Below are 26,276 nucleotides of genomic sequence, written 5' to 3'. Positions count from 1 at the left end.
CCATTCTCCTTATAACACGTTCTAGAACAAGTAGACGGCAACGTAATCCTAGTTGTCCACATGTATGGGTAAATGGAAGGAGAAAAATATGTTTTGGTCTCTCAATTATTGCCAAGGTTTAAATTAATTTCAATACGGGAACTTTTGGTCTCTCGATGGTGCCAAAACCATACTGCTTATTTTAAAAAGAATTCAAGGGAGTCCCCAAAATATAATTACGAATTCGGATGCTTGCTTAGGACTAGGAGGACTTGAACTTAGACGGTGGAATTATATACCTTCATCCCCAACTAAGTGAGCTAGCCTCTCCCTGTGAAAATAAAATGAGCTAGACTCTCACTTCTTAGAACCATCAAGATTTTGCTATTTTCCTATTTAAAAATCACGGGAAAATTGAGGTAATCAGAAATACATATATGAAAAGACAAAACGGCTGAAGTTTTTCTATTTTTATAAATTCAACTAAGTGAAAGAAAAAAGTGGGGAAACAAAGTTTTTCTATGTGTAAAAAAAATAGAATAGAAAAACCATGAAAGTAGAACTTTACAAAACACTTAGAAAATAAAGAAAGAAAATAAAATGAGAAAAATTCAGGGGAAATAGAAAAATAACTAATAATTAGGTGAAATTGTGAGTATGCATGGTTTTCTTGAATACTTTTATTGTGTTCCATTGTTTTCTTGAATATTGTTGCCAAGCTCCAATCTTTTCCAGAGTATTTATAATTATTGTTCATTTTACATTCCTAGGATCATTAGTAATTTAACTAGATATGTGACTGCTTAACTTTTAGATATTCATCTGTGGATTTGATTGATATTTTTGTTCTAATTTTGCAGCGGTTGAAACCGCGCCATGTCACCATAAAAGCAATTGTGTGGATCTCCAGGACAAATATAGACGGTTTTGAAACTCAAGAGACCAACTTTGAACTAAGTAGAGTTTCCTTTTTCCTCGCAAAAAAAGTAGAGTTTCCTTTTATTTTGCCGATAGTTGAGGAAGTGCATTTCTTATTTTGTTTGCTTTTGGATGAGGGAGGATTTAATTAGTAAATAATTGCCTCATCGCAAGCTCAAGTAAATGGTGGGAACATCATTTTTATTTGTACAAGAAAAAAAAGTTCAGAGTTATTTTTCTTTCTTTCTCAGGGGCAGGGCAGGGGACACTGGGACATTTTTTTTTGAGGGTTAGACATTTTTTTTAAAGATCAGGCAGGGGATAGCCAGAAATGTACTTGGAAGCCCATTCGACAAAGTAGGCCTTCAACCATAGGAATAGATAGGCCCATATACCATTCCTAAAAAAGAGATAGGCCCATACTCTCACGGGTGTTCGGCCAGTCGGCCGGCCGGTTGAATGCTGCCTCCGGCGATCGCCGGCGTCCGAGCCTCAGATGTCGCCGACCGTTGATTGGAGACGAAATGCCTCGCCTGCCAGCACTATGTGATCCGGCCGCAGTGCAGGCGTGCAGGTCAGCGTACCTCTACTCTGAATCCAAGTACCATCCACCACGAACTCAACCTGTTCGATGGAATGCCTCCTAATCCACAAAAACCATGGCCGCCATTTTGGTAATTAGGGCGTGCATACCACATCTCCTAGTTAATTCTATCATAATCAGAGACTTCTCTTCTGCTTTCTGACTCTGTCACACACCTACGAACCGCCAGTCGGTGGCATGGCCACAGGCAGTTTGGCGTCTGTCTCATGATACTGAATCAGATCTTAACTTCCATTCCACGTATTGGTTTGGAATGTGTGAAATGAACTTGACAGAAGTAGCTTGGTTAGCTCCACCATCATTGTTATGTTTTGCTTTGCTGTTTCCTGTCCTCCCAGTTTCGTATGTTTTCCAGCCAGTTGATGCTGCTTCTTTTTCGATCCCAGTTATGTCATCCCTATCGTTTGGACACCCAATCGACAAACTACAATGTTAATTTTGATTCCCTAAGCATGAAACTTCTTTCTCGGTTGAACTAAACCAAATGTCTGGCTTGTAGGCAACGAATTAATGATCAAAGGAGAGAAAAATATAGCTTGGCCAAGTCACGACAGCTAAAAAATCACGATGAGGCATTTCAGCATACTTCAATGATGGTTAGTAAAAACCATGACTTCTACACCCTGCTTGATTCAGCATTTTAGTACGGGCTGCTCATGGAACATTCTACAACGGCTATCCATGGCTTATAATCTGACGGACTGCACATTACAAAAGAGAACTGCTGGTAGTTTTGCAGTTACCAAACACATGATGTGACACCTAGTTGACATATGCAAAGGCAACCGATTAGAGGCCCTCAGTGCCAATAATTCCCATTCTCTTGCAGATATTCTTGGATATCGCCGGGAAACATGGTGCTACTGTGGATACCCTCATCGTTAAACGGGGCTGTATAGTCAGATGTGTATACATGTGACATGCTGTAATCCTGAGAAGATTGCATGGAAGTACAGGTCATAAGGTCATTGCCGAAGTAGCTTTCGCCCTCACTCTTTACAGCGGGGCATAATTCTGCTGGCCGTGGCATCCTAGCTTCCCCTTTCTGGTAAGCCATAACCTTGGCCTTAATACTATCTTCTTCAGGGCTTGATACGGAATAAGTATACTCTTGTGGTGCCTGAGCCTTTAGTGACTCCAACCGTGCTTGCAGATTCACAACCTAAGAGAACATTGCATGGCATCAGTTTTGAGTTATTACTGTCCATCCAATTAGCAGTTCACCAAATAAAAATTCAGAAAGCAACAGAATTGTTGTTGAAGTCGGTGTGAGTGCAACAGTAATGCAGAACTGACTAACCTGCTGCTGCAGAGCAAATATGTGCGCGACGCAACCATATACAGGATCATGTAGCCTGGCCTGTGCCTCGTAGGAGATGGTGGCTGCAGCCTCGCGGCGGTCGATTGACGGGAGGCCCGTGAGGAGCTTTGAGACATTGCTTGCACCAAAGACCTTATGGATGGCGGCAAAATGTGCAGCCCCTTGCTCATGGCAGAAGTGTGGGGCGAAGACACACCCATTCACGCACTTCCTCCGAAGGAACTTGCATGCGCCGCATGGAGAGGGAAACCCTGTCATTGCTCCTGCTACCTGATCGATGCTGGTGGTGTATTCTTGTTCCTTGCAGCTTGCAAAGTGAATCATCAATCCTTCCCACTTATAAAGGCTACTCTAGCACTAGCAATGGGGTACATGCCGGGGATGGCTTAGTTTGTTGAATAATTAATCGGACACGGTCTCCCTAATGGCCTGCAGATTCCATTATCCAAAAGCCAGGTTCCCAGTTCTATACCAACTTGACATTCCTTTCAGAAGGACGCAAGCGACAAAGGAGGCAACAATAAACCGACTCATTTGTGTTTGCTTGAGAGACTTTTTTTTACTATTGGTTGTTGGGTGAGTTTATGAGGGGTTCAAATTTTCCTTTCTTTTTAACATGTCTGACAAACTTAGTACTACCCTTACGGGCGACTAAATGTCATAACTTCAGGAATCAATCAATGAATTAAAAGGCACTGAGAGAAAGGTTGAGCTTGGGGAAAGCTGGTAGAATGAACCAAAGAAAATAACTGCTGTTCAACATATGTACCCTCATACTCAATCCCATGTCAAGTCGCTCACCACGTAATGTTGTGAGATGATTATGCGACTATGTTCATTTAATCCAATGTGTCAAACCGCTGATGATGCACATACTACTCTGTTAGACAACCTAAGTATACCCTTCTAACTATACTTTTCCTCTGTTTTTTCTGCCTGAGACTTTTACAGTTGTAATGCAGATTATTTAACACTTTGATCATTTTTGTGTATATCAAGAGTGTGCCCTTTCTCCTTACTTATTCATTGATTTATTGGCGATCCACTTGTACCTTTTTTTATAGGCATTTTCCCTGCATCTATGCTATTGGTCCTGGCAAACCCGTCGGTATTCACAACAGGATTTTATTTGTATCACTCGATATATAGAAATCAAGCTAATTGCCCAGAACTGACCATGTATTGTTTTTGGTTCTTCTTGAGTAGTCATAACCTATAAATTGTACTTCAATCATACTTGGTCACCCAAGTGCATCTTTTCTTCTAAAAAGAAATAATATTAAAAGAGTAGAAGTGGCATTTGACAACCACAAAGGTGTTGCTTTCCAGAGTGTAGAAAGGAAAAGGTGTGGAGTAGCAGTCACTAGTTGCTTTTAGTGACTCCCAACAGAGATGCATTTGTAGTCTCTCACTCTGACACACTACAAAATACAACTGACGATGATGCGGTGTTCCTAATGACATTTTCGGTTTTGACTCTGTATGATTCTACATTTGTACTGGTTCGATTGGTTTCATATAATATCATGTCAAAGAAATAATAATCTTGGTCATCTCGTATGTTGTATGTACATAGGTGCCCTGAGTTTTTTCCTGAAGAATGAGATGATTGATCACAGGACTTAATTCGTAAACATGCTCTCGCAGCTAATTAAGTTCACCAGGCCTCCACCCAACCGAGTGAAGTGGATAGTAGGTCCAGAAAAGTGGAGGCAGCCTTACAGAGCTCAGTGTGTGATCATTGTAAAGTAAGTGTTTCCTGGTTTTTGGTGCCTTTGTTAATAGCTGCCAAGCTTATGGTATAGTATATGATTAGCACCCGCTTAATAGAGAATTTTCGGTAAAGCAAAATATATGACTGCATTCTACGCTTTCCAGTTTCCACTGAATTTGGGAGTCCCAGCTGCTAATGGACGGTAGATAAGTGCTCTGTTTCATTGATTACTGATGCAGGTTTAGTTTTTTCTTTTGAATGCAGGTTTAGTTAGTGCAAGTGCAAACCTCTTGCAACCAGGTACACATCCTTGATGTTGCAACCAGGTACACATCCTTGATGTCGAATCCTTCCTGCTTGCGCAAGTCTACTGTTTGCGTAGATACATTATATTTTTCGGCATATTACACATGAACAAAAAAAGAGCACTTGCACTTTATTACACTTTACAAAATGCTTGTTTACCACTTCTTTCAAAGTTGCTGTATCACTTTCCCGGCAAATAAAATTTGTTCTTATTTGTTCTAGCTAATGACAAATAGTGTTTTTATTTCATTTTTTCTCGTCCAATCAATTTCTAAAGGAAAACCATGGGCTCTCAGTGTCAGTGGAATGGGCTGGGATACTGAACAGGGCTGATAAAGTGTGGCTGAGATGGGCCGCTATTGGGATAAGGAGAGTGGTTTTTCAACTCCCGGGTGCCCTCCATGAACAGTAAATAAAAAAATAGAAAAAATCTAAAATTTCATGACATCAAATATTCTCAAATTTTGTACGTTCTTGCAAGCTTTCATGCCTAAAAAACATTCGAGGAGCTCTACACAAGAAAATAATTTCACTGCTCAGAGTTTTGAGGACTTTTGAGCACTGATTTTGTTTCTCATGTGTAGAGCTCATCAGATGATATTTCTTGACAAGAATGAACAAGCACCTAAAACATGTGAACATGTTCGTTGTCACAAAGTTTCAGATTTTTTTTGTTTTAATTTAATGTTCATGAGGGTGTAGGGAGTAGGTGTAGGGACACCCGGGAGATAGCACACCTTTCTTATAGTACATATATGTTTGACCGGTGGTATTGCTTGCTCTGCAGGTATCTAAAGTTACATTCCAGTGGCTGAGATGCAGAGAGTTGTTGGGTGTAGTTTCTTCTATTTGTATGCTCGCCGTGGAGATGGATCCTCTATGTAGCATGCACTGTCAGCTATGTAGTGCACTTGTAGGAATTAATCACTTTTTTGCTAAATTCATCCGCCGATTGATCTTGCTAGCACTTTAGTGTGTACTCATGCTGTATCAGCATTTAGAAGCTCAGTTCTGACCAATGAACGTTGAATGAATCCCATCAGAAGTCTGGCCTGGGAGTTGGGAAGAAGTTCCTGTAAGCTGAACCGAATTGCACCTGCCTTAGCCCTGGTTCTATTTGCTACTGCTTACATACATGGCTGGGTTTCGGTGCTTCTTTGCCTTCTTTGATGAGAAATAAAATGGCTCGCTTGTTCCTGCTGGAGAAAAAAAAAACTTGTCGCACTTGCTGTTGCTTCTGAAGAAATGATTTAGTTCTTATCAGGACAGGGATAGGTAAAACAATATTAGCCTTGATTTGCTTCTGAACATCGATTACCGCCTTTGCTTTTAAGTTTCAGTAGCAATACTACTTTGCTTGTGGGACGTTTTTTCCTCGTTTCGCTGAGGTGTGGCGAAGGTTTCCACGACTTGGGTAACATTTGAACTTTAGGTCGTCTATGAGTTAGCTTGAGAATGTTTGTTTTCACTTCTTCCTTGCAAATTAAATTAGTATAATAGTATAGATGACATGACAGACACATAAACTCATTTTATTGGTTGCTGCCACAATCACAGCAGTTCAACATCGTATATATACGATCCCATGATCGACAAGCTAGCTCTTCAAATCCTTTTCTCCTCTAGAGCAGCTTGGAAGCTAATTATGGGCCTTGTGGCTCCATATCTTCATCTTGTTGCAGTTCTGCATGCAGACGTCGGCGTCAGCTGCATCTGCAAAATAGCAACGCAAGAACAGAAATCCTCAGAACAGATTCAACTCATCAAGAAGAAGAAGAAGAAGAATGCGATCAAGGACTCAAGGTAGTCTACTGTCTTACCGGCTGGCGCCTCTGGAAAGTCACAGATGTGTATCTTGCAGGCCATCCTGCACGTGGCGGCGGCAGAGCCGATGCCGTCGCCGGCCTGGTTGGTGTTGGGGCTGCACTTGTTGGCGCAGAACGGGATGCAGAGCCAGCGCGGCACGCCGGGGCTCCTGCACCCAGGGTAGCAGTCGTTGAAGCACCTGCAGAAGTCGGACATGGCGGCCACCTGCTGCCGCTGCCCGGACGGCAGCACGAGGAGGAACATGATGCACAGGGCGGCAATGGCTGCCGCTCTCTTCTTCACCTCCATCTCTTTCTTGGGGACCAACGTACGATGCTTCTTAAGGATCAATAGGAGAAGGAAGGAAGGGGACTGCTGTTGGTGGTGACTCTGCTAGTCAGTTTTGGGGTTCTTCTTATAGGGGGCACTGGAGCTCCGAGGGCAAAACTGACATTTGGCCCAGATAATTCGTAAGTTAGCCGAGCATAGTATTTCGCTATTTCCATGGCAAATCAAATGACTATGGTTTCATAGCGCCGCGTCACGGCTCAATTGTGTGGCGTGTTTCGGCGAATGGGTGATGGCCAGGTGGAGTGTCCTCTGTAGTCAGTTTTGCCATGGTATTCATTTTCTGAACAAAATATCAATCACTGTTATGGATCGGAGGGAATATCACTCACCATGAGACTAACCTTGGACCTAAAAATGGTTAGAGACAAGGGAATGTTGCTCATCTCTGTTTTCGTAGGCAAGCCACTGTGAATCTGCCTGTGTTGATGTAGAAAGGAAACAGAATTCAGTTCTGATACAATGCTGTTTCTATATACCAGTTTGAGTGAAGAACTGAACATTCGGTACTACTATCTCCTGGTAAATCAAATGGGCACGATTTCCCTAGCATCGCCGCCGGGTTATGCCGCGGCGTATTTTCGGCGAATGGATGTAGGCGAGGTGGAGTACGTGTGTCCTCTAGTCGGTTTTGCCATTGTATTCATTCCTGAAGATGATATCACTGATCATCCACTATGAATATAACCATGTTGGACCTAAAAAATGATTAGAGACAAGACAATACTGTTCATCTCTGTATAAGTAGGCAAGCCACTATGAGTCTGCCTTTGTCGATGTAGAAAGGAAACAGAATGCAGTTCTGATCCAGTTCTGTTTATATACCAGTCGAGTGAACAACTGTACATTACTCTACTAGTATCTCTTTAGCTGTACAGCTACGCGTGAGAGAGATCATACTTCATTGGCATGACAGCAAGCAAGTACTTCCAGGCAGTTTACAAGCTTCTGAATGCTATTCCAGTCGGATAGTTGGTGCCAGAATAAAATGATCTACTCTCATCTTGGCAGGCTAAATTTGTTCAGATAAGTAAATCATGATCACTTACGTATGGTGGCCGTGATTTTTCAGTAGTAGTATACTTTATTTGTCTTCCAGTGTTGTGTAGAACAAACTTAAACGATAGCTCAGGATGACGACTCCTTTCTGACCAGCTAATAGTCTGATTGTGCATATTCTTCCTTTTTATACGATATTAATGAGTATATGCTGTTCTGGAAATATTCAGTAAATTTGACAGTAGGCGTGTTCTATATACTATCTATTAGGGTGTGTGTTTCTCAAAACTGAGTTGTATTTCTGAATTTACAGTTGTAAGTTTATTTAAATATGTCCCTAATGTCTCCTTGTTTAGTTTTGAGCTTTTCCCTGAAATGTCATTGTGTCATGCGCCTTCATTAAATCATATGCTAGCTACTGTCATTGCTTTGCCTATGTTCCTTTATGTCCCTTATTTTGCGTGTTTTTTGTTGTTAACTTCGCACCTCAATATTTAGAAGCACTGTTCTGAATAATGAATGTTGAATCCCATCGGTAGTCTCTCAGTCTGATGTTAGCTAGGAATGTTGGGAAGAAGTTCGTGTGAGTTGAACTGAATTTGCACTTGCCTTATCCTGGTATTATTTGCTACTGCATATATGGCTGGCGATTCAACAACTAGCTCTAACATATGGTTCCAGTGCTACTTTTCATTCTTTTTTTAAGATGTTATGAAGCCTTGGGTGTTGTATCAGTTGCCTAAAATTTTCTCATCTCTGGGTTAAGTTAAGGGGGAAATGGTCGCACTTTTTTGTCGCAAAAAAGACAAAAAACTTTGGAAATGCCAAATAAAAGCCAATTTAACTTAGTATTATGCATGTATATTATGCCTTACATATCGACATACTCAATTTATTGGTTGCTGCTACAATCACAGCCATTCAACATCATATTCATATATATGTAGTGATCCCATGATCGACAAGGTAGCTCTTCAAATCTTCTTCTCTTCTCATAAAACGGAGCGGTTTGGCGGTTAATCAGTCTGGGCCATCTGGCTCAGCTTCCTGTTGCAGTTCTGCACGCAGACGTCGGCGTCAGCTGCATCTGCAGAAATTGCAATGCAAGAACAGAAATCATCAGAACAAAAGATGGAAGTATTCTTGTCAAAAAGAAAAGAACACGCAGATTTTCAACTCATCAAGAAGAAGAAGAAGAAGAAGAAGAAGAAGAAGAAGAAGAATGTGATCAAGATGGTCCGTCGTCTTACCGGTCGGCGCCGCCGCTGAGTGGCCGCAGATCTGTATCTTGCAGGCCATCCTGCAGGTGCCGACGCCGACGCCATAGCCGGGGTGGTTGGTGTTGGGGCTGCACTTGTTGGCGCAGAACACATCGCAGGCGTAGCCCGGCACGTTGCCGCTCACGCACCCGGGGTAGCAGTCGTCGAAGCACTTGCAGAACTCCGACTTGGCGGCCGCCTCCCTGGGCAGCAGCGCCAGGAGGAGGAGCACGCACAGCGCGGCCATGGTGGCCGCCCCCTTCAGCTTCTTCGCCTCCATCTCCTTCCTCGCGCAAGCTACGGGCTATGGCTTCTTCTTCTTCGGGGTCAGGGAGTGGAGAGAAGAAGTGCTGTGGTGAGTGTGTCTGTGTGTGAGAGACTGTGGCAGTGTGGGCTCTTCTTATATGGGCACCGGAGTTCCGTTCAGAGGGCATAACCGTCATTTAACCTGGATGACTCATGATGTGTTTTCCGAGCATCGAGCATCGTATTTCGCTGTTTTCGGGAAATTGGGACGGGCGCGATTTTTGCTAGCACCGCCTCCGGGTTATGCGGCGAGTTTGGGCGAAATGGTTGATGGCCAAGTGGAGAGTGTGTCATTTAGCCAGTTTTGCCATGCATGGTATTCATTTCTGAAGATAATATCACTCACTGTGAATACAACCTTGTTGGACCTAAAAAATGATTAGAGACAAGGGAATGCTGCTCATCTCTGTTTAAGTAGGCAAGCCACCATGCATGAGTCTGCCTCTGTGTTGATGTAGAAAGGAAACAGAATGCGGTTCTGATCCAATTCTGTTTATATATACCAGTACGGTGGAGGCTATACCACTAGCATCTCTTTTCCAGTACAGCTATACGCGTGAGAGAGATCAGACTTCATTTTGGCATGACAGCAAGTAAATTAATACTTCCAAGCAGTTTACAAGTTTTTTGTTTTACACATTTCGGATACTTTGCTTAATAAAGGGTCTGCGTGCATCATTCTGATGCAGAGGCCGGGGGTAATCCTCCTTTTCTAAAAGAAAAAACATGTGGCAAATTATGTGTTCATTCTTTTACACAGGCAAGAACCATCTGAAAACCTAGAATATGTTACAAACCCTTGTGAACTCATGCCGCAAATCATATACAAGTATCCACACTGCGGAAAATGATCCTACTTCGATGCTACATGCAACCGTGTCTATGGCTCTACGCTGATAGACACAGTTATGGATGTTGTGGCTATCGGTTTAAAATGGGCACGATTTCCCTAGCGTCGCCTCCGTGTTATGCGGCGGCGTGTTTTCGGCGAATGGATGAAGGCCAGGTGGAGCGTGTCCTTCAGCCAGTTTTGCCATGGTACTCATTTTCTGAAGATAATACCACTCACCATGAAACTAACCTTGGACCTAAAAATGATTAGAGACAAGGGAATGCTGCTCATCTCTGTTTTTGCAGGCAAGCCACTATGAAGCTGCCTGTGTTGATGTAGAAAGGGAACAGAATGCAGTTCTGATCCAATTCTTTTTATACGAGTGAACATTACTCTACTAGTATCTCTTTAATTAGCTGTACAGCTACGCGTGAGAGACAATACTTCATTGGCAATTTGGCATGACAGCAAATAAATATTTCCAGGCAGTTTACTAGCTTGTAGATGTAATAATTCCAGTGGGGAATATTTGGTGCCAGAAAAAAATGATTTCATCTTGGCAGGCTAGATTTGTTTAGATAAGTAAATCATGACCACTTACGTATTGTGGCCGTGATTTTTCAGTAGTAGTATACTTTATTTGTCTTCCAGTATTGTGTAGAACAAGCTTAAACGATAGCTCTGGATGACTCCTCCCTTCTGACCAGATAATTCTGATTGTGCATATTCTTTATTTTTCATACGATATTAATGAGTACATGCTGTTTCGGGAATATTCAGTAAATTTGACAGTAGTTGTGTTTTATATATCTAAAACTATTTTTGTTTCAAAAATGAGTTGCGTTTCTGTTTTTTTGTTTTTGAGACTGTGTTTCTGAAATTACAGTCGTAAGTTTATCTAAATATCTCCCTAATGGCTCCTTGTTCCGTTTTGAGCTTTCTCTGGAATGTCATTGTGTCGTGCGCCTTCATTAAATCATATGGTAGCTACTGTCTACTGCTTTGCCTATATTCCTTTATGCCCCTTGTGCGTGTTTTTTGTTGTTAAATTTGCACCTCAATATTCGGAAGTATATAGTACTGACTAATGAATTTTGAATCCCATTAGTAGTCTAGTCTGAGCTGGGAGTTGGGAAGAGGTTCCAGTGCTACTTTTTCTTCGTTTTTTAGATGCTATGAAGCCTTGGATGTTGTATCAGTTGAAATTTTTTGGAATTCCTCTATGAGTTGGCTAACAATTGAAATATTTTATGAGCTAGCTTCTGAAGAAAATAAGATGGCTCGCTTTTTTTTTTTGCCAATAATAAAATGGCTCACTTGTTTCTGACAAAAAGTCCAAGCCTAACTTGCTTCTGAAGAAATGATTTCCTTATTCTTAGGAAGACAGGCAAACCAAGGCCAAATAATCAGTATTAGCCTTTGTTATTAAGTTTCAGTAGAATGCTACTTTGCTTCTGGGCCTGTTATTTTTTCTCCTTTCTCTGATCTGTAGCGAAAGCTTCAACTTCAATGGCTTGGCTAACATTCGAATTTTTTTTCTCATCTCGGGATAAGGGGGTGAAGGTCGCACTTTTTCATCACAAAAAAGAAAAAAACATTGGAAATACCAAATCAAAGCATAATTAACTTCATATTATGTATATATGCCGGCCTTACATATCGAGGCACTCATTTTATTTGTTGCTGCTACAATCATAGCCACTCAACATCATATATATCATATACGTAATGATCCCACGATCGATAAGCTAGATCTTCAAACTTTTTTTCTCTTCTCCTAAACCGGAGCAGCTTGGAGGTTAATTGGTACGGGCCATGTGGCTCAGTCTCCTGTTGCAGTTCTGCGCGCAGACTTGGGCGTCAGTTGCATCTGCAAAAATTGCAACGCAAGAGCAGAAATCATCAGAACAAAAAGACGAAACCATTCTTGTCAAAAGGAAAAGAACACATGGATTCAACTCATCAAGAAGAAGAATGTGATCAAGACGGTCCGACGTCTTCTTACCGGCCGGCGCCGCTGACCAGCCGCAGATGTTGATACTCAGCTTGTTGCAGGCCATCCTGCACATGGCGTCGCCGCGGACGGCGGCGGTGTTGGGGCTGCACTTGTTGGCGCAGAACAGTTGGCAGAGGAAGTGCGGCACCTTTTTGTTCACGCACCCGGGGAAGCAGTCGTCGAAGCACCGGCAGAACTTGGACTTGGCGGCCACCTCCCCGGGCAGCAGCACCAGGAGGAGGAGCACGCACAGCGCGGCCATGGCGGCCGACCTTGGCCTCTTCGCCTCCATTTGCTGCTTCCTCGTGCAAGCTATGGCTTCTTCTTCTTCAGGATCAGGGAATGTGTGGAAGATGATCCAAGCGTCTCAACTCTTCGTAGAGAGCCCGCGTTGGTTTAGATTGATTATATGGGGGGCTTATCCCATCAGCGCACACATGTTTGGTTACAATCCTTGAGGATCAAGGGAAATCACAGAGAGAGATATTGTAGAGAATACAAGGAAGGTTACAATCAGAAGAAATCTCCTAAACAATATCCTTCTAATACAAACATATGAGCCAAGTATATTGCCCACTAATATTACGTTCAACATCCGCCCATCACAACTGCACAAGTTGAGATTACGTCTCAACTCCTCAAAGCTTCTTGTGGGCAAGGCTTTAGTAAATCCATTTGAAAGTTGATCTTTGGACGGGATAAATCTGATTTGCAATTGTTTGTTAGCAACTCGTTCTTGAACAAAATAAAAATCGATCTCAATATGTTTAGTCCTGGCATGGAACACTAGATTTGCATATAAATAGTAGCACCAAGATTATCACTCCAAAGACATGGAGTTTGTATGTGTGACACCCCAAGTTCTTTGAGTATAGACTGTACCAAATAACTTCAGCTGTTGCATTTTCTAGTGCCTTATATTCCGCTTCATTGCACGCCATGAAATTAAGTTTGGGCCATAAAAATTTGCAAAACCACCAGTGGACCGTCTGTCATCTAAGCACCCAGCCCAATCCACAACGGAAAAGGCACTTATGCGAGTAGAGGATAATTTACTGAATGTTAGGCCAGTACCTAGTGTTTTCTTCACATACCTCAGAATACATTTGGTTGTCGTCCAATAAGCAGTGGTGGGAGCATGCAGAAACTGACATACTCTGCTAACTGCAAAAGATATATCAAGCCTGGTGAGAGTCAAGTACTGAAGCACACCAATTATACTTCTGTAACTTGTGTTGTCTTCCTGGTTCAGGAGTTCTCCTTCTGTCAAGGATAAATGTTCAGAACTTGACAATGGAGTGGGAGAGGGTTTGCGGTCATGCATGCCAACTCGAGTTAATAGATCAGTAGCATATTTTTACGAAAAAGGGTTTCCCCCTGCTTTATATTATAAAGCATCACCAATTACAACCGCGAGCCGATACAAACACACACCCCACTACACACACCACACATCCAAGAATAGATACAAGGGTGCGGGGCACCAACCCACCACTCCAACGACTACAAAGCACCAAAAAGATGAACAAAGAAGCGTCGCTTAGAGCCGACGGAGATCACCATGAGCAATCCACCGAGGAGAAATGAGACGGCCAACGGCGGAGTGAGGACTCCAAAACGATGCCTCCAAGAAGGGAACGACCAAAGCCGCCACCGTCCGATCCCGCGGATCAAGTTTTCACCCGGAGTAACCTGAAGGGAGAGGGAGCACCGCGACGGAGCCTGCAGGGAGGATATGACGTCCACGGACGCCGCCACCGTCGGCCAGTACAGAGATTGGACAAGTGATGTACCCTGGTGCACCGATCCCTCCGACGCAACCTCACTCCGCCAACCACCCGCATCCATGGCGCCCGGGCAGCCATGTCTACCCGCCCGCACCCGAGCCGCGCAATCCGCCCAAGATCAACACGCCTCCCACCGCCAGGGCCGCCGCCCTGCATCCAGACCGTCCTGGAATCATCAAAGGAGCAAGCTTTGGCCAGTGCAAACCCCAACCATCGCCGAAAACTGCAACGACCATCCCGCCTCAGAACACCGAGTCAGCAACCAACAAGCACCAGGTTGGGGAAGTGGGAAGGAAGGAGCGGCACATGGCTCCGACCGGCGACGGGCGGCTCGACCTCGTCGAAGCCCCCATCCTACCGGCCTTCCCACCCGAAGCACGCTGCTTCGCCCCACCACGGCCATTGGCACCAACTAGCGAGAGGCCACTGACGGCGCGCGTCCGTCGAAGAAGGGGAGAGAACCGCCGCCACCGCATCCAAGGAAGAGCCACAAACAGCCTGCCCGCGCCGCACGCCGCACGCCCAAGCCGGGGGAGACCCGGCCGGACCCGAGGACGCACACGCACCGCCACCGCCACAACCACGCCACCAGCACTGCCACCCCTAAGCACGGCAACGCCGGCCGCTCGCGGCTCTTGCTGGACCCAGCCCTCGCCGCTGGAAGGAACCCCAGCGCCAGATCTCGCGGGATCCAACCGGGGCCATCCCGCGCGATCCGCCCGATGCAGCCACCCCATGGAAGAGCAGCTCCCCCACGCCAGGGGCCGGCCCAGCTAAGCCGGCAGCCGCCCCCAGCCCGCGCCGCCGCATCCCTCGTCGCCGGCCACCGGATCTGACGAAGCAGCCACTGCTGCCCTGCCGCCCCCAAGCCAGCACGCCCCGCCACCAGCTCCACGCAGCCGCCGCCGCACAGTAGCCCGGGGCGCTGCCGCGCCGCCCTGCGCCAGCGCCGCGCACCTCGCCTGACCATGTGTCTCGCGCCACAGGGCCCCAGGGGAGGTGGGAGAGGAACCCCGCCGCCACCGACGCCAGCCGGGCTTCGCCTGGTGGCGCCCTCCGGCGGCGGCGGGGAGGGGGAGAGGCGGGGAGGGGTAGCTGGCGGGCGGCGGCTAGGTTTTTGCCCTGCCGCCCGCGAGAGCGGCTCGGGCGAGCAGAGAGCCCGTTTTGATCTACAGTAGCATATTTTTCTTGTGATAAATGTAAACCATCTCTGGTTTATTTTACTTCAATGCCCAAAAAGAAGTGTAAATCACCCAAATCCTTAAGGGCGAAGTCTGAGCTCAAATCCTTTGAGCAAGCCAACGACTACCTTGTCAGATGAGCTAGTCACAATGATATCATCAACATAGATAAGAACAAATATGGTTGTGTGCATCTTGTTGTAAATAAATAGGGACGTGTCAGACTTGGAAGGAACAAAACCAAGAACCTCCAGTTTGGCACTTAACCGGGAGTACCAGGCTCGTGGTGCTTGCTTTAGACCATAAAGAGCCTTATCAAGTTTGCACGCATGAAACGGTGCATTCTTGTCCTCAAACTCAGGAGGTTGTTTCATGTACACCTCCTCTTCCAGAACACCATGAAAAAACACATTTTGCACATCTAACTGCCTTAAGCTCCATCCCCTGTAAACATCAATAGACAAGACAAGAAGAATAGTAGCGGCCTTGACAACAGGATTGAAGGGGTCCTCATAGTCAATACCATATCGCTGTTTAAAACCTTTGGCTACAAGTCGTGCTTTATAGCAATCAATAGTTTCATCAAATTTGCTCTTGATTCTGATGACCCACTTACAGTTAATTAAATTTTTACCTTAACTTCGGGGAACTACATGCCACGTATTGTTCGTTTGCAGTGCTTTGTACTTTTCTTCCATAGCCTTCTTCCATTGTGCATCACCAAGTGCATCCATGAGACTGCGGGGTTCACCTGCAGGAGGACTTGGTGATGGAGGGACGTCCATATGTGTTCCATGCACACGAGAAGCAGCAGCCACATGCGGCTCCGCCGCAGGAGATCCGGCTACATGCAGCTCAGCGGCAGCAAATCTGGGCACCGTAGGAAATCCTGGTGGCCCAGATCCCAGACGAGATGCGCCAGCAGGGGATCCTCATGATCCCGAAGCGGGCAGGACTGCATGGGCATGGGTGGACGTGGGACCTACCTGGTCAGGCGTGGAAGACGCTACCCTGCCTTTGTGGCCGACCAAAATGGAGGCCGGCTCAGCGCAAGTGATACGTCTTCAATTTCAATGTATATATAATTTTTTAGGTCTTTTATATCTGTGTCCCTAATTGGAACCCACTACACTAGTAGGAAAAGGGGCTTAGGTCACAGGACAGTTTTCACATTAGCCCCGGTTCAGTCACGAACCGGGACTAATGTGAGCATTGGTCCCGGTTCGTGCGGCCAGGGACCTGCCGGGCCTCGTGGGGGCATTGGTCCCGGTTCGTCCGGACCCTTTGGTCCCGGTTGGTGGGACAAACCGGGACCAATGGCCTTTAGTCCCGGTTGGTGCCATCAACTGGGACCAATGAGTTCCCTATATATACCCCATCGCCACAGCAAAGCACTTCAGAGTGCTCTGTTTTTTCTGGCCGGCGAGGGGAGGGCATTTGGGTGCTCTAGCTCACCTCCTATGCACATGAGGTGTTCGATGAAATGTCTGAGCCACACTAGCTAATCTTTGTCCTCTCGAAACTCGACCTCCGAGCTCCATTTTCCCCGAGATTTGTCTAGGTTTAGCGGTCCGTCACGTCCCGTCCCCGTCTTCACCGCCGTCGATCGCCCGCGCCGATCTCGTCGCCAGCACCACCGTGGTGAGCCTCTTGTTCTTATCTTCTTTCTGAAAGGAAAAAATTCTTACTTTAGATAGTTACTTGTCTAATTTTGTTACTTTTATTATTCCTTCTTATTACATAGTGCGATGGTTTTGGTATCCGCCCCCGTCGGCCCTCGTCCTGTCTATGATTCAGATGTGGTATATATTATCTTTTTATAACTATTTGGTTCATTTATTGTTTATGACAAATATACCGACCAACGTGACATAGATTTTATTTATCTAGGAGGTGGTTGAACCGGAAATTCTAACCGACCCTATTGTCGAGAGGTTAAATTTAGTTGAAGAAGAAAACATTTACTTGAAGGAAAAAATAAAAAAAATTGAGGAGGAGAAGATGATATTGGAGTTGCATGTTGCGGATGTCGTTGATGATCACAAGATCAAGATGGATGCAATGCGCTTGAAGATTAGAAAGATTAGAAAATATGCCATCATACCGAGGCTTGGTATCATTATGCCGTTGGATCAATTGTTACCTTGGTTGCGATTATGATCGCATTTGTTTTCGCATTGAAATGTTTTACATAGTTTCAATGTATGGTTTAATTAATTAGATGCTCTGGAGAGCTATATATATGTTGTTAGATGAGAACTATGTATGTACTTTGGTTCTAATGTGATGATGAACTTCTATTAATTTGGTCACTTAATTATCTATTCATGATGTTCTGTAATGGTTTTTGACACACTTAATTATATATAATGCACGCAGATGAACCGGCAATGGATGTATGATGACAGACACACCTCCGAGTACATTAAGGGCGTGCATGATTTTCTCAAAGTGGCTGAGGCAAACAAGCAGAATGGTTTTATGTGTTGTCCATGCCCTACATGTGGGAATACGAAGTCTTACTCTGACCGGAAAATCCTTCACACCCACCTGCTTTACAAGGGTTTCATGCCACACTATAATGTTTGGACGAGGCACGGAGAAATGGGGGTTATGATGGAAGACGGCGAAGAAGAAGAGGACGATGACAACTATGTGCCCCCTGAATACGGTGATGCTGCAACGGGGGAAGCTGCTGAAGATCAAGAGGAACCAGACGATGTGCCCAATGATGCTGCAAGGGGGGAAGCTGCTGAAGATCAAGAGGAACCAGTGCCCTATGATGATGATCTCCGCCGGGTCATTGTCGATGCAAGGACGCAATGCGAAAGTCAAAAGGAGAAGCTGAAGTTCGATCGCATGTTAGAGGATCACAAAAAAGGGTTGTACCCCAATTGCGAAGATGGCAACACAAAGCTCGGTACCGTACTGGAATTGCTGCAGTGGAAGGCAGAGAATGCTGTGCCTGACAAAGGATTTGAGAAGCTATTGAAAATATTGAAGAAGAAGCTTCCAAAGGGTAAATTGCCCGACAGTACATACGCAGCAAAGAAGGTCGTATGCCCTCTAGGATTGGAGGTGCAGAAGATACATGCATGCCCTAATGACTGCATCCTCTACCGCGATGCGTACAAGGATCTGAACGCATGCCCGGTATGCGGTGCATTGCGGTATAAGATCAGACGAGATGACCCTGGTGATGTTGACGGCGAGCCCCCCAGGAAGAGGGTTCCTGCGAAGGTGATGTGGTATGCTCCTATAATACCACGGTTGAAACGTCTGTTCAGAAACGAAGAGCATGCCAAGTTGATGCGATGGCACAGTGAGGACCGTAAGAAAGACGGGAAGTTGAGAGCACCCGCTGACGGGTCGCAGTGGAGAAAAATCGAGAGAAAGTACTGGGCTGAGTTTGCAGCTGACCCAAGGAACGTATGGTTTGGTTTAAGCGCTGATGGCATTAATCCTTTCGGGGAGCAGAGCAGCAATCACAGCACCTGGCCCGTGACTCTATGTATGTATAACCTTCCTCCTTGGATGTGCATGGAGCGGAAGTTCATTATGATGCCAGTTCTCATCCAAGGCCCTAAGCAACCCGACAACGACATTGATGTGTACCTAAGGCCATTAGTTGAAGAACTTTTACAGCTGTGGAATGGAAACGGTGTACGTACGTGGGATGAGCACAAACAGGAGGAATTTAACCTGCACGCGTTGCTGTTTGTAACCATCAACGATTGGCCCGCTCTCAGTAACCTTTCAGGACAGACAAACAAGGGATACCACGCATGCACGCACTGTTTAGATGACACTGAAAGTATATACCTGGACAAAAGCAGGAAGAATGTGTACCTGGGCCATCGTCGATTTCTTCCGACCAACCATCAATGTCGAAAGAAAGGCAAGCATTTCAAAGGCGAGGCAGATCACCGGAAGAAGCCCGCCATGCGTACCGGTGATCACGTACTTGCTATGGTCAATGATTTACACGTAATCTTTGGAAAGGGTCCCGGCGGACTAGCTGTTCCGAATGACGCTGAGGGACACGCACCCATGTGGAAGAAGAAATCTATATTTTGGGACCTACCCTACTGGAAAGAGCTAGAGGTCCGCTCTTCAATCGACATGATGCACGTGATGAAGAACCTTTGCATGAACCTGCTAGGCTTCTTGGGCGTGTATGGGAAGACAAAAGATACACCTGAGGCACGGGAGGACCTGCAACGTTTGCACGAAAAAGACAGCATGCCTCCGAAGCAGTATGAAGGTCCTGCCAGCTACGCTCTTACGAAAGAAGAGAAAGAAATCTTCTTTGAATGCCTGCTCAGTATGAAGGTCCCGACTGGCTTCTCGTCGAATATAAAGGGAATAATAAATATGCCAGAGAAAAAGTTCCAGAACCTAAAGTCTCATTACTGCCACGTGATTATGACGCAACTGCTTCCGGTTGCATTGAGGGGGCTTCTACCGGAAAACGTCCGATTAGCCATTGTGAAGCTATGTGCATTCCTCAATGCAATCTCTCAGAAGGTGATCGATCCAGAAATCATACCAAGGCTAAGGAGTGATGTGGCGCAATGTCTTGTCAGTTTCGAGCTGGTGTTCCCACCATCCTTCTTCAATATCATGACGCACGTCCTAGTTCATCTAGTCGACGAGATTCTCATTCTGGGGCCCGTATTTCTACACAATATGTTCCCCTTTGAGAGGTTCATGGGAGTCCTAAAGAAATATGTCCGTAACCGCGCTAGGCCAGAAGGAAGCATCTCCATGGGCCATCAAACAGAGGATGTCATTGGGTTTTGTGTTGACTTCATTCCTGGCCTTAAGAAGATAGGTCTCCCTAAATCGCGGTATGAGGGGAGACTGACTGGAAAAGGCACGCTTGGAGGGGGGGGGGGCTCAATAATATGCAGGGACGGATATTCTTGGTCTCAAGCACACTACACAGTTCTACAGAACTCTACCTTGGTGACCCCGTATGTCGATGAACACAAGAACAGTCTGCGCTCCAAACACCCGGAGCAGTGTGACGACTGGATTACATGTGAACACATCAGGACTTTCAGCAGTTGGTTGGAAACACGTCTCAGAGGTGACACCACTGTTTGTGATGAGTTGTACTCGTTGTCCAGGGGACCATCTTCGACTGTATTGACTTACAAAGGATACGAGATAAATGGGAATACATTTTACACGATCGCCCAACACTACAGGAAACAGCTACTTTGCCGTCTGCCATGGCGGACGGCAAAGGCTCGAAAGGTGGACGGCAAAGACCTTTGCCGTCAGCCGCGGACGGCAAAAGGCTCCGGCAAAGAAGGCTACGGTAAACAGCTGCTTTGCCGTCTGCTTCCTGGCGGCGGACGGCAAAGGCTCTTTGCCGTCTGCGGCGGACGGCAAAGAGGGCGGACGGCAATATTTGCGCTGTCAGTCCGTTAAGTGGCTAACGGCAGACCTTTGCCGTCCGCCGCAGACGGCAAAGAGCCTTTGGTCTTTGCCGTCCGCCTTATGATGTCATCTACACGTCACTAGATGGCAGGTTCTTTGCCGCCTGCCACTGATGGCAAAGTGCAGGTTCTTTGCCGTCTGCCACGGACGGCAAAGTCTTTGCCGTCTGCCACTGTAGGCAAACTGACCAAATGGGTCAGCTCCCAGGAAGCACAGTTGGCTGCCACGTGGCTTCTTTGCCGTCCGCGGCAGACGGCAAAGGCTCTTTGCCGTCGGTGGCAGACGGCAAAGAGCCTGCATATTGTCTGTTTTTTCTGTTTTTTATTAAATCCCACAATTTGCAGCACATATCACATATATAAGTTTCATATCCAGCACATATCCAACACATATCTAGCACATAAGTTTCATATCACATATCACATCAGTTTCATCCATACACATTGTTCATACATAAGGAAGTTCCATCCATACACATTGTTCCATCCATATATATATTACAATGCAAAGTGTCATGAAGATAGCAAGCTAGATACAATGCAAAGTTTCATCAAAGGAAAAGCAAGCACTCCATCATAGCAAGCTAGCTTCCATCAAGTGAATGAAATCTGCAAAATGGTAAATAAGAAAGTTAGAAATAGGTGACTAGAACAAGAAGAAGACTAGAACAAGAAGTATATGTCATTTATGAGCTAACTTAGGTGAAATGGATCATATATGAGCTAACTAAGTTGAAATGGGTTGTTTATGAGCTAACTTAGTTGAAATGGATCATTTATGAGCTAACTTAGTTGAAATGGGTCGTTTATGAGCTAACTAAGGTGAAGGGCATCGTTTTTGAGCTAAGTAAGGTGAAATGGGTCATTTTGGAGCTAACCTAGTTGAAATGGATCGTTTTTGAGCTAACTTAGTTGAAATGGATCGTTTTTGAGGTAACTAAGGTGAAATGGATCTTTTTTAGCTCACTTAGGTCAAATGGATCGTTTTTGAGCTAACTTAGTTGAAATGGATAGTTTTTGAGCTAACTTTGTTGAAATGGATCATTTTTGAGCTAATTTAGTTGAAATGGATCGTTTTTGAGCTAACTTAGGTGAAATGGATCATTTATGAGCTAATTTAGTTGAAATGGATCTTTTTGAGCTAACTTAGGTGAAATGGGTCGTTTATGAGCTAACCTAGGTGAAATGGGTCGTTTATGAGCTAACCTAGGTGAAATGGGTCGTTTATGAGCTAACCTAGGTGAAATGGGTCGTTTATGAGTTAACCTAGGTGAAATGGGTCGTTTATGAGCTAATTATGCAATTTTTGACATAAGTAAGCTAAGTACATATCCTTTTAGAGCTAACTTAGGTAAAATGGATGGTTTATGAGGTCAGTAAGCTTATTAAGTCATTTTGGAGGAAAAGAAGCTAACTCTAGGTCATTATGGTAAGCATATTGGAGGAAATAAAGCTAAGTCTAGGTCTTTATGCATTTGTTAAGCAAAACACTAGAGAAACTTACCGTGATCAGGGAGGTGTAGGAGCGGGCTGGCTAGTGCCGGTAGCTGGAGAAGGATCATGCGATGCGTTTCTGGAGTTAAGCTGCACCAAAGATCATTTCCAATGTCTCGTTAGCATTATGACACTCAAATGTTAAGACTAGCAAGTAATGTCCATTCAAATTAAACTCACCGTGGTCCCAGGAGCAATCACTGGCATCGGCGGAGCGGTCTGACCGGTCTTCTCGCACACAGACTGCACATTTGGTTTTGACGACTCAGTCATACTAGTTAGTAATGAGACAAACACTACATGAATGTTTTGGCTAATCTGCAGAAGAAACTTACCACAAGGAGCTCGTACATGGCCCTTTCCTGCATGTCATTCCGTGCCCTCTCCTCCTCCATCATCTTTGTCGTCCTCTCCTCCAACTCCCGCTACCTCTCCGCCGCCTCCGCCAGAAGTTTCTCCGTTCTATCTCTCTCACTCTGTATAGCAGCCTGCAACACCACTCACATGACCATTTGTAATCATTGATGGAAGCGCACACAATGTAATGGAGAAAGATAGCTGAGTACGTATCACTAACCTTGATGGCGAGTTGCACTGGCCGTTCACGAGGCCTTATCTCAGGAGCGGAGCTCGACTGGCGCGCCTTGATCTCCGGGAGAGTGCTAGGACAACGGATAAGTCCATCTCCAATGGCTATGGAGCCATGGGACCTCCCGCCACCAGATATCATCACCAGCTCTGGATCAATGGGACCCTGGCTCGGGTTAAAGTCCTCCCCTTTCCTCGCCTTCCCCTCATCTCTATATCTCACGAGCTTGTTGTGGGAGGAGATGTTGGTGAAGTTGTTTGCATCATCGAGGTCAGACTGAGAGAAAGCCTTGACTTTCTTGTAAGAGCCAGTGTGGGCCATGGCATACAGGTCGTACACCTCTGGCACCTTATCCGCCTTATTGTGGCGTGCCTGAAAGAGAGAAACAATGAAAATTAGTAATTAAAGGGCTCAAGCTAGCATGATGAATGAATTGCATGAATCATGAAGCAAACCACATACCCAGTTGCGCCCGAACTGATATAAGTTGGAGCTGCCTTGATGGTGTGGCACACCTTCCATTTGGGCACGTTTGTCCTTGGCCTGGTTGTGGAGGGCTAGCCATTCTTGTGAGCACCACTCATCGACCAACACCTCCCAACAATCCATCCGATCCGCACACCATCTCGGAGGCGCCTAAGTTAGCAAATAGAAACCTGAGCGCTACGGCTATGAATTACTAAATGAAGGAACTTAAGTAGAAGGCCTTAAGAATTACCTTCATGTACTGCTCCTTACTCAGGAACTTATCGCGGCACGCCGGCTTGGGCTTCTTGATACCACGCAAGGCGTAGTAGTCTCGAACAGCCTGCACCCGAGCCTCGTGCCGTAAGTTCTGGAGTAGGCGCTTGCAGACGTTCTGGATAACATTTGCGCACTCCTCCTCGTATCCCTCCTCACACCTGTAGAATGTCTGCAATCAAATGAGACAATATTGATTAGTACAATTAATAACTAGCTAGTTGAAGATTTTGAAATGTGTAAAGGAGAAATTACCCAGAACGTCCTGATCACCATGTCTGCCCTCGTGTCGCACACGACACCGTCGATAATGACATCCGGCGGGGCCGGGGCAGCCACGTAGTGCTCCCAGCTCAACCCAAGCTCTGGAAGCCGACCCTCACCAGGCAACGTGACAAACCCCGGGAAGTTTTGCCGGCAAAGAACTCCAAGGACGGAGTTGGGCCGGCGGACACTATGATGGTGGTCCCAACCGCTGCAGCATGACAAGGCCAACACATTAGTTATTTGAAGAAACGTGAATGCAGAAGGTACAAAAATATTAAATGCACTTACGTACCTCTCCCCATCAGGGAAGATCAACCACCTCTGCTCGCGGGTCGCCGGCACGGATGGGAGCCGTGTAGCACCACGCTGGTAGATGGTGCCACCCTCCTCCTCAAGACCAGTCGGCTCCCCGCCATCATCAGCATGGCCACTCGGCTCCTCGGGCTGATCCGGCCAGGTACCCCATCCGGACGTGTGCTCCTCCGGGGTCTCGTGGGCCGAAGGCCAGTCGACCCGAGGCTCGTGGGCCCAAGACCCGTGGACCGGAGGCTCGTGGACCGGAGTCCATGTAGCCTCCTCCTCGGACGAGTCCACCCTAGCAGTCACGTGCTCGGGTGAAACAGCTGGGGGTGGCGGCGAGGAAGGCTCCCTAGCAGTCACCCTACCTCCTCTCCCGCGACCACGTGCCCCACCTCCTCTCTTCCTACCTCGTCCCCTGCTGGGCACCGCGGTGGACGAAGAAGGGCCCGGCGGTGTGGACATACTGTCCAGCAACGCTCGGCGAAGAGGTACGTCTGGAATCGAAGACCTCAGACCACGCGCCGAGGAAGAAGGGGCCTTGGCGCGCTCCCGACCAGCGCCCACCATCTTTCAACACCTGCCATGACAAACAGTAAACGAAATTAGTACAACATAAAAAAAGACCGACATGAATAATAATATGTGTATCACTTAAGTGTATCATCATCAAGTACAACATTAAAAAATTTAATACCTGACACTACTAATAATCTCGATCAGTATCATCAATAAATGCATAATCATCATCATCACTATAATCAATGACGGGCTCATAGGGTTCAGTGGCATCAACATGTGCAAGGCCACCTTGACGTAATCGGTCAAGCAATGACAGGTCATCCGCAGCAGTAACCTCTTCTTGTTCCGGCTCTTCTTGTTCCTCCTCTCGGGTGATGTCGGATTCACTGTCACTGTCTACTTCAATGTTTTGGGGTGAAGTATAGCGGTTCTTGAAACGCTTTTTGGAAAGACGTGTCTCTTGGAAGAATTCTCCTTCATATGTGTCTGGGTTAATGTGAGGTTCATAATCCTCTTCCTTTGGGGGAGATAGTCTAGCACGTGGCGGCACTTCATAAACGACATCCCAACCTTTCAGATTTGGATTAGTTTGGCAGGCCCACGGTAGATAGAATACTTGGGTCGCCTGTTGAGCCGTAATATAGACATCAGGAACATCTAAATGGGTGCTTTGGTTGATTTCAACTAGCCCTATATGTTCATGAGTTCTTCTAGTCTCCTTCGGCTGAAACCAATAACATTTGAAGACTACGACATTCGGTGGGTTTTCACCATAGAATAGAAGTTCATAAATTGCTTCAACTCTCCCATAATACTCGGTACCTCCTTCGCCGATAGCAGATACACAACAATTTGTAGACTTTCGGTCGGCCATAGATAGCTCTTTGCCATAGGTACGAAAGCGATACCCGTTGATGTCGTATTTGTCAAATGAACGGACCTTATAGTCAAAACCATTAGCGACTTGTCTCAATTCGGCGTCCATAGACTCTGAATTAGCCTACAAGTTTAATATGAAAGGATTGTTGCATTACGCACAAATTAGCGAATGAAACCGGGATAGCCGCCTAAAAATTAGCCTACAAGTCTAATAGAAATTACCGTTTGTTTGAACCAAGAGATGAAACCGGGATAGCCGCCACCTTGCTTTGCGAGAAGCTCATACTCTTCGACAAAATCCTTTTGGATCACCGCTCCATACGAGAATAAGGCGACGTATCGACTGTATGAAATATCCAGGAATAAGAGCAGTTCAAAGGAAATAGAAGTTGCGAAACTATGTACCGAGAACTTACTCGATGTACGGCCGCACTTCTATTAGGTTGTTGAAGATATACAACGAAATGGTCCGCCATTGTTCGTTATCCAAAGATACTGGATTTGAAACACTGGCTGGTGCGAGATTCCCTTTGAATAGGCTGAGGTTGGATCCACCCTTTTTAGGGTCGTCAGCATTGTACCGAGGCTTCGGATTATGCAAATGACGATTTTTGGCTTCGTAGTGTGCTGTCACGAAGTTTGCCGCCTCCTCAGTGATGAATGCCTCAGCCATCGATGCTTCAA

General features: G+C 45.7%; 2 protein-coding genes and 1 long non-coding RNA gene across 4 annotated transcripts; 1 reads left to right on the top strand and 2 right to left on the bottom strand.

Moving 5' to 3' along the window:
- Positions 1 to 472: 472 nt before the first annotated feature.
- On the top strand, positions 473 to 6,286 carry LOC123494314 (uncharacterized). 2 transcript variants are annotated; one of them, XR_006664966.2, is made up of 6 exons: positions 473 to 1,471; positions 2,001 to 2,097; positions 2,331 to 2,549; positions 4,470 to 4,570; positions 4,801 to 4,862; positions 5,630 to 6,286. It is a non-coding gene; the product is annotated as an uncharacterized lncRNA (long non-coding RNA). The 2 variants fall into 2 exon arrangements; XR_012187052.1 differs by having other exon boundaries at positions 2,331 to 4,570.
- A 72-nt stretch (positions 6,287 to 6,358) lies between these two features.
- Positions 6,359 to 7,388, bottom strand: LOC120966101 (uncharacterized). The gene is made up of 2 exons (XM_040391777.3): positions 6,663 to 7,388; positions 6,359 to 6,555 (listed from the first exon to the last, which is right to left on the bottom strand). The coding sequence occupies exons 1-2, from the start codon at positions 6,955 to 6,957 to the stop codon at positions 6,482 to 6,484; spliced, it is 369 nt and encodes a 122-aa protein (XP_040247711.1). The 5' UTR covers positions 6,958 to 7,388; the 3' UTR covers positions 6,359 to 6,481.
- A 1,436-nt stretch (positions 7,389 to 8,824) lies between these two features.
- On the bottom strand, positions 8,825 to 9,636 carry LOC120966783 (uncharacterized). The gene is made up of 2 exons (XM_040393318.3): positions 9,246 to 9,636; positions 8,825 to 9,082 (listed from the first exon to the last, which is right to left on the bottom strand). The coding sequence occupies exons 1-2, from the start codon at positions 9,532 to 9,534 to the stop codon at positions 9,012 to 9,014; spliced, it is 360 nt and encodes a 119-aa protein (XP_040249252.1). The 5' UTR covers positions 9,535 to 9,636; the 3' UTR covers positions 8,825 to 9,011.
- Positions 9,637 to 26,276: the final 16,640 nt, after the last annotated feature.

The sequence above is a fragment of the Aegilops tauschii genome, chromosome 6 (assembly GCF_002575655.3).
Source record: "Aegilops tauschii subsp. strangulata cultivar AL8/78 chromosome 6, Aet v6.0, whole genome shotgun sequence".
NCBI classification, from domain to species: domain Eukaryota; kingdom Viridiplantae; phylum Streptophyta; class Magnoliopsida; order Poales; family Poaceae; genus Aegilops; species Aegilops tauschii.
The sequence above is the reverse complement of the archived record's forward strand: the minus strand, read 5'-3'. Positions and strand labels throughout refer to the sequence as shown.

Coding starts and splice junctions, on each gene's coding strand:
- LOC120966101 (XM_040391777.3), bottom strand. CDS start 6,957: ATGGAGGTGAAGAAGAGAGCGGCAGCCATTGCCGCCCTGTGCATCATG. Junction 6,556..6,662: donor CTTTCCAGAGGCGCCAGCCG/GTAAGACAGTAG, acceptor GCTATTTTGCAG/ATGCAGCTGACGCCGACGTC.
- LOC120966783 (XM_040393318.3), bottom strand. CDS start 9,534: ATGGAGGCGAAGAAGCTGAAGGGGGCGGCCACCATGGCCGCGCTGTGC. Junction 9,083..9,245: donor CTCAGCGGCGGCGCCGACCG/GTAAGACGACGG, acceptor CAATTTCTGCAG/ATGCAGCTGACGCCGACGTC.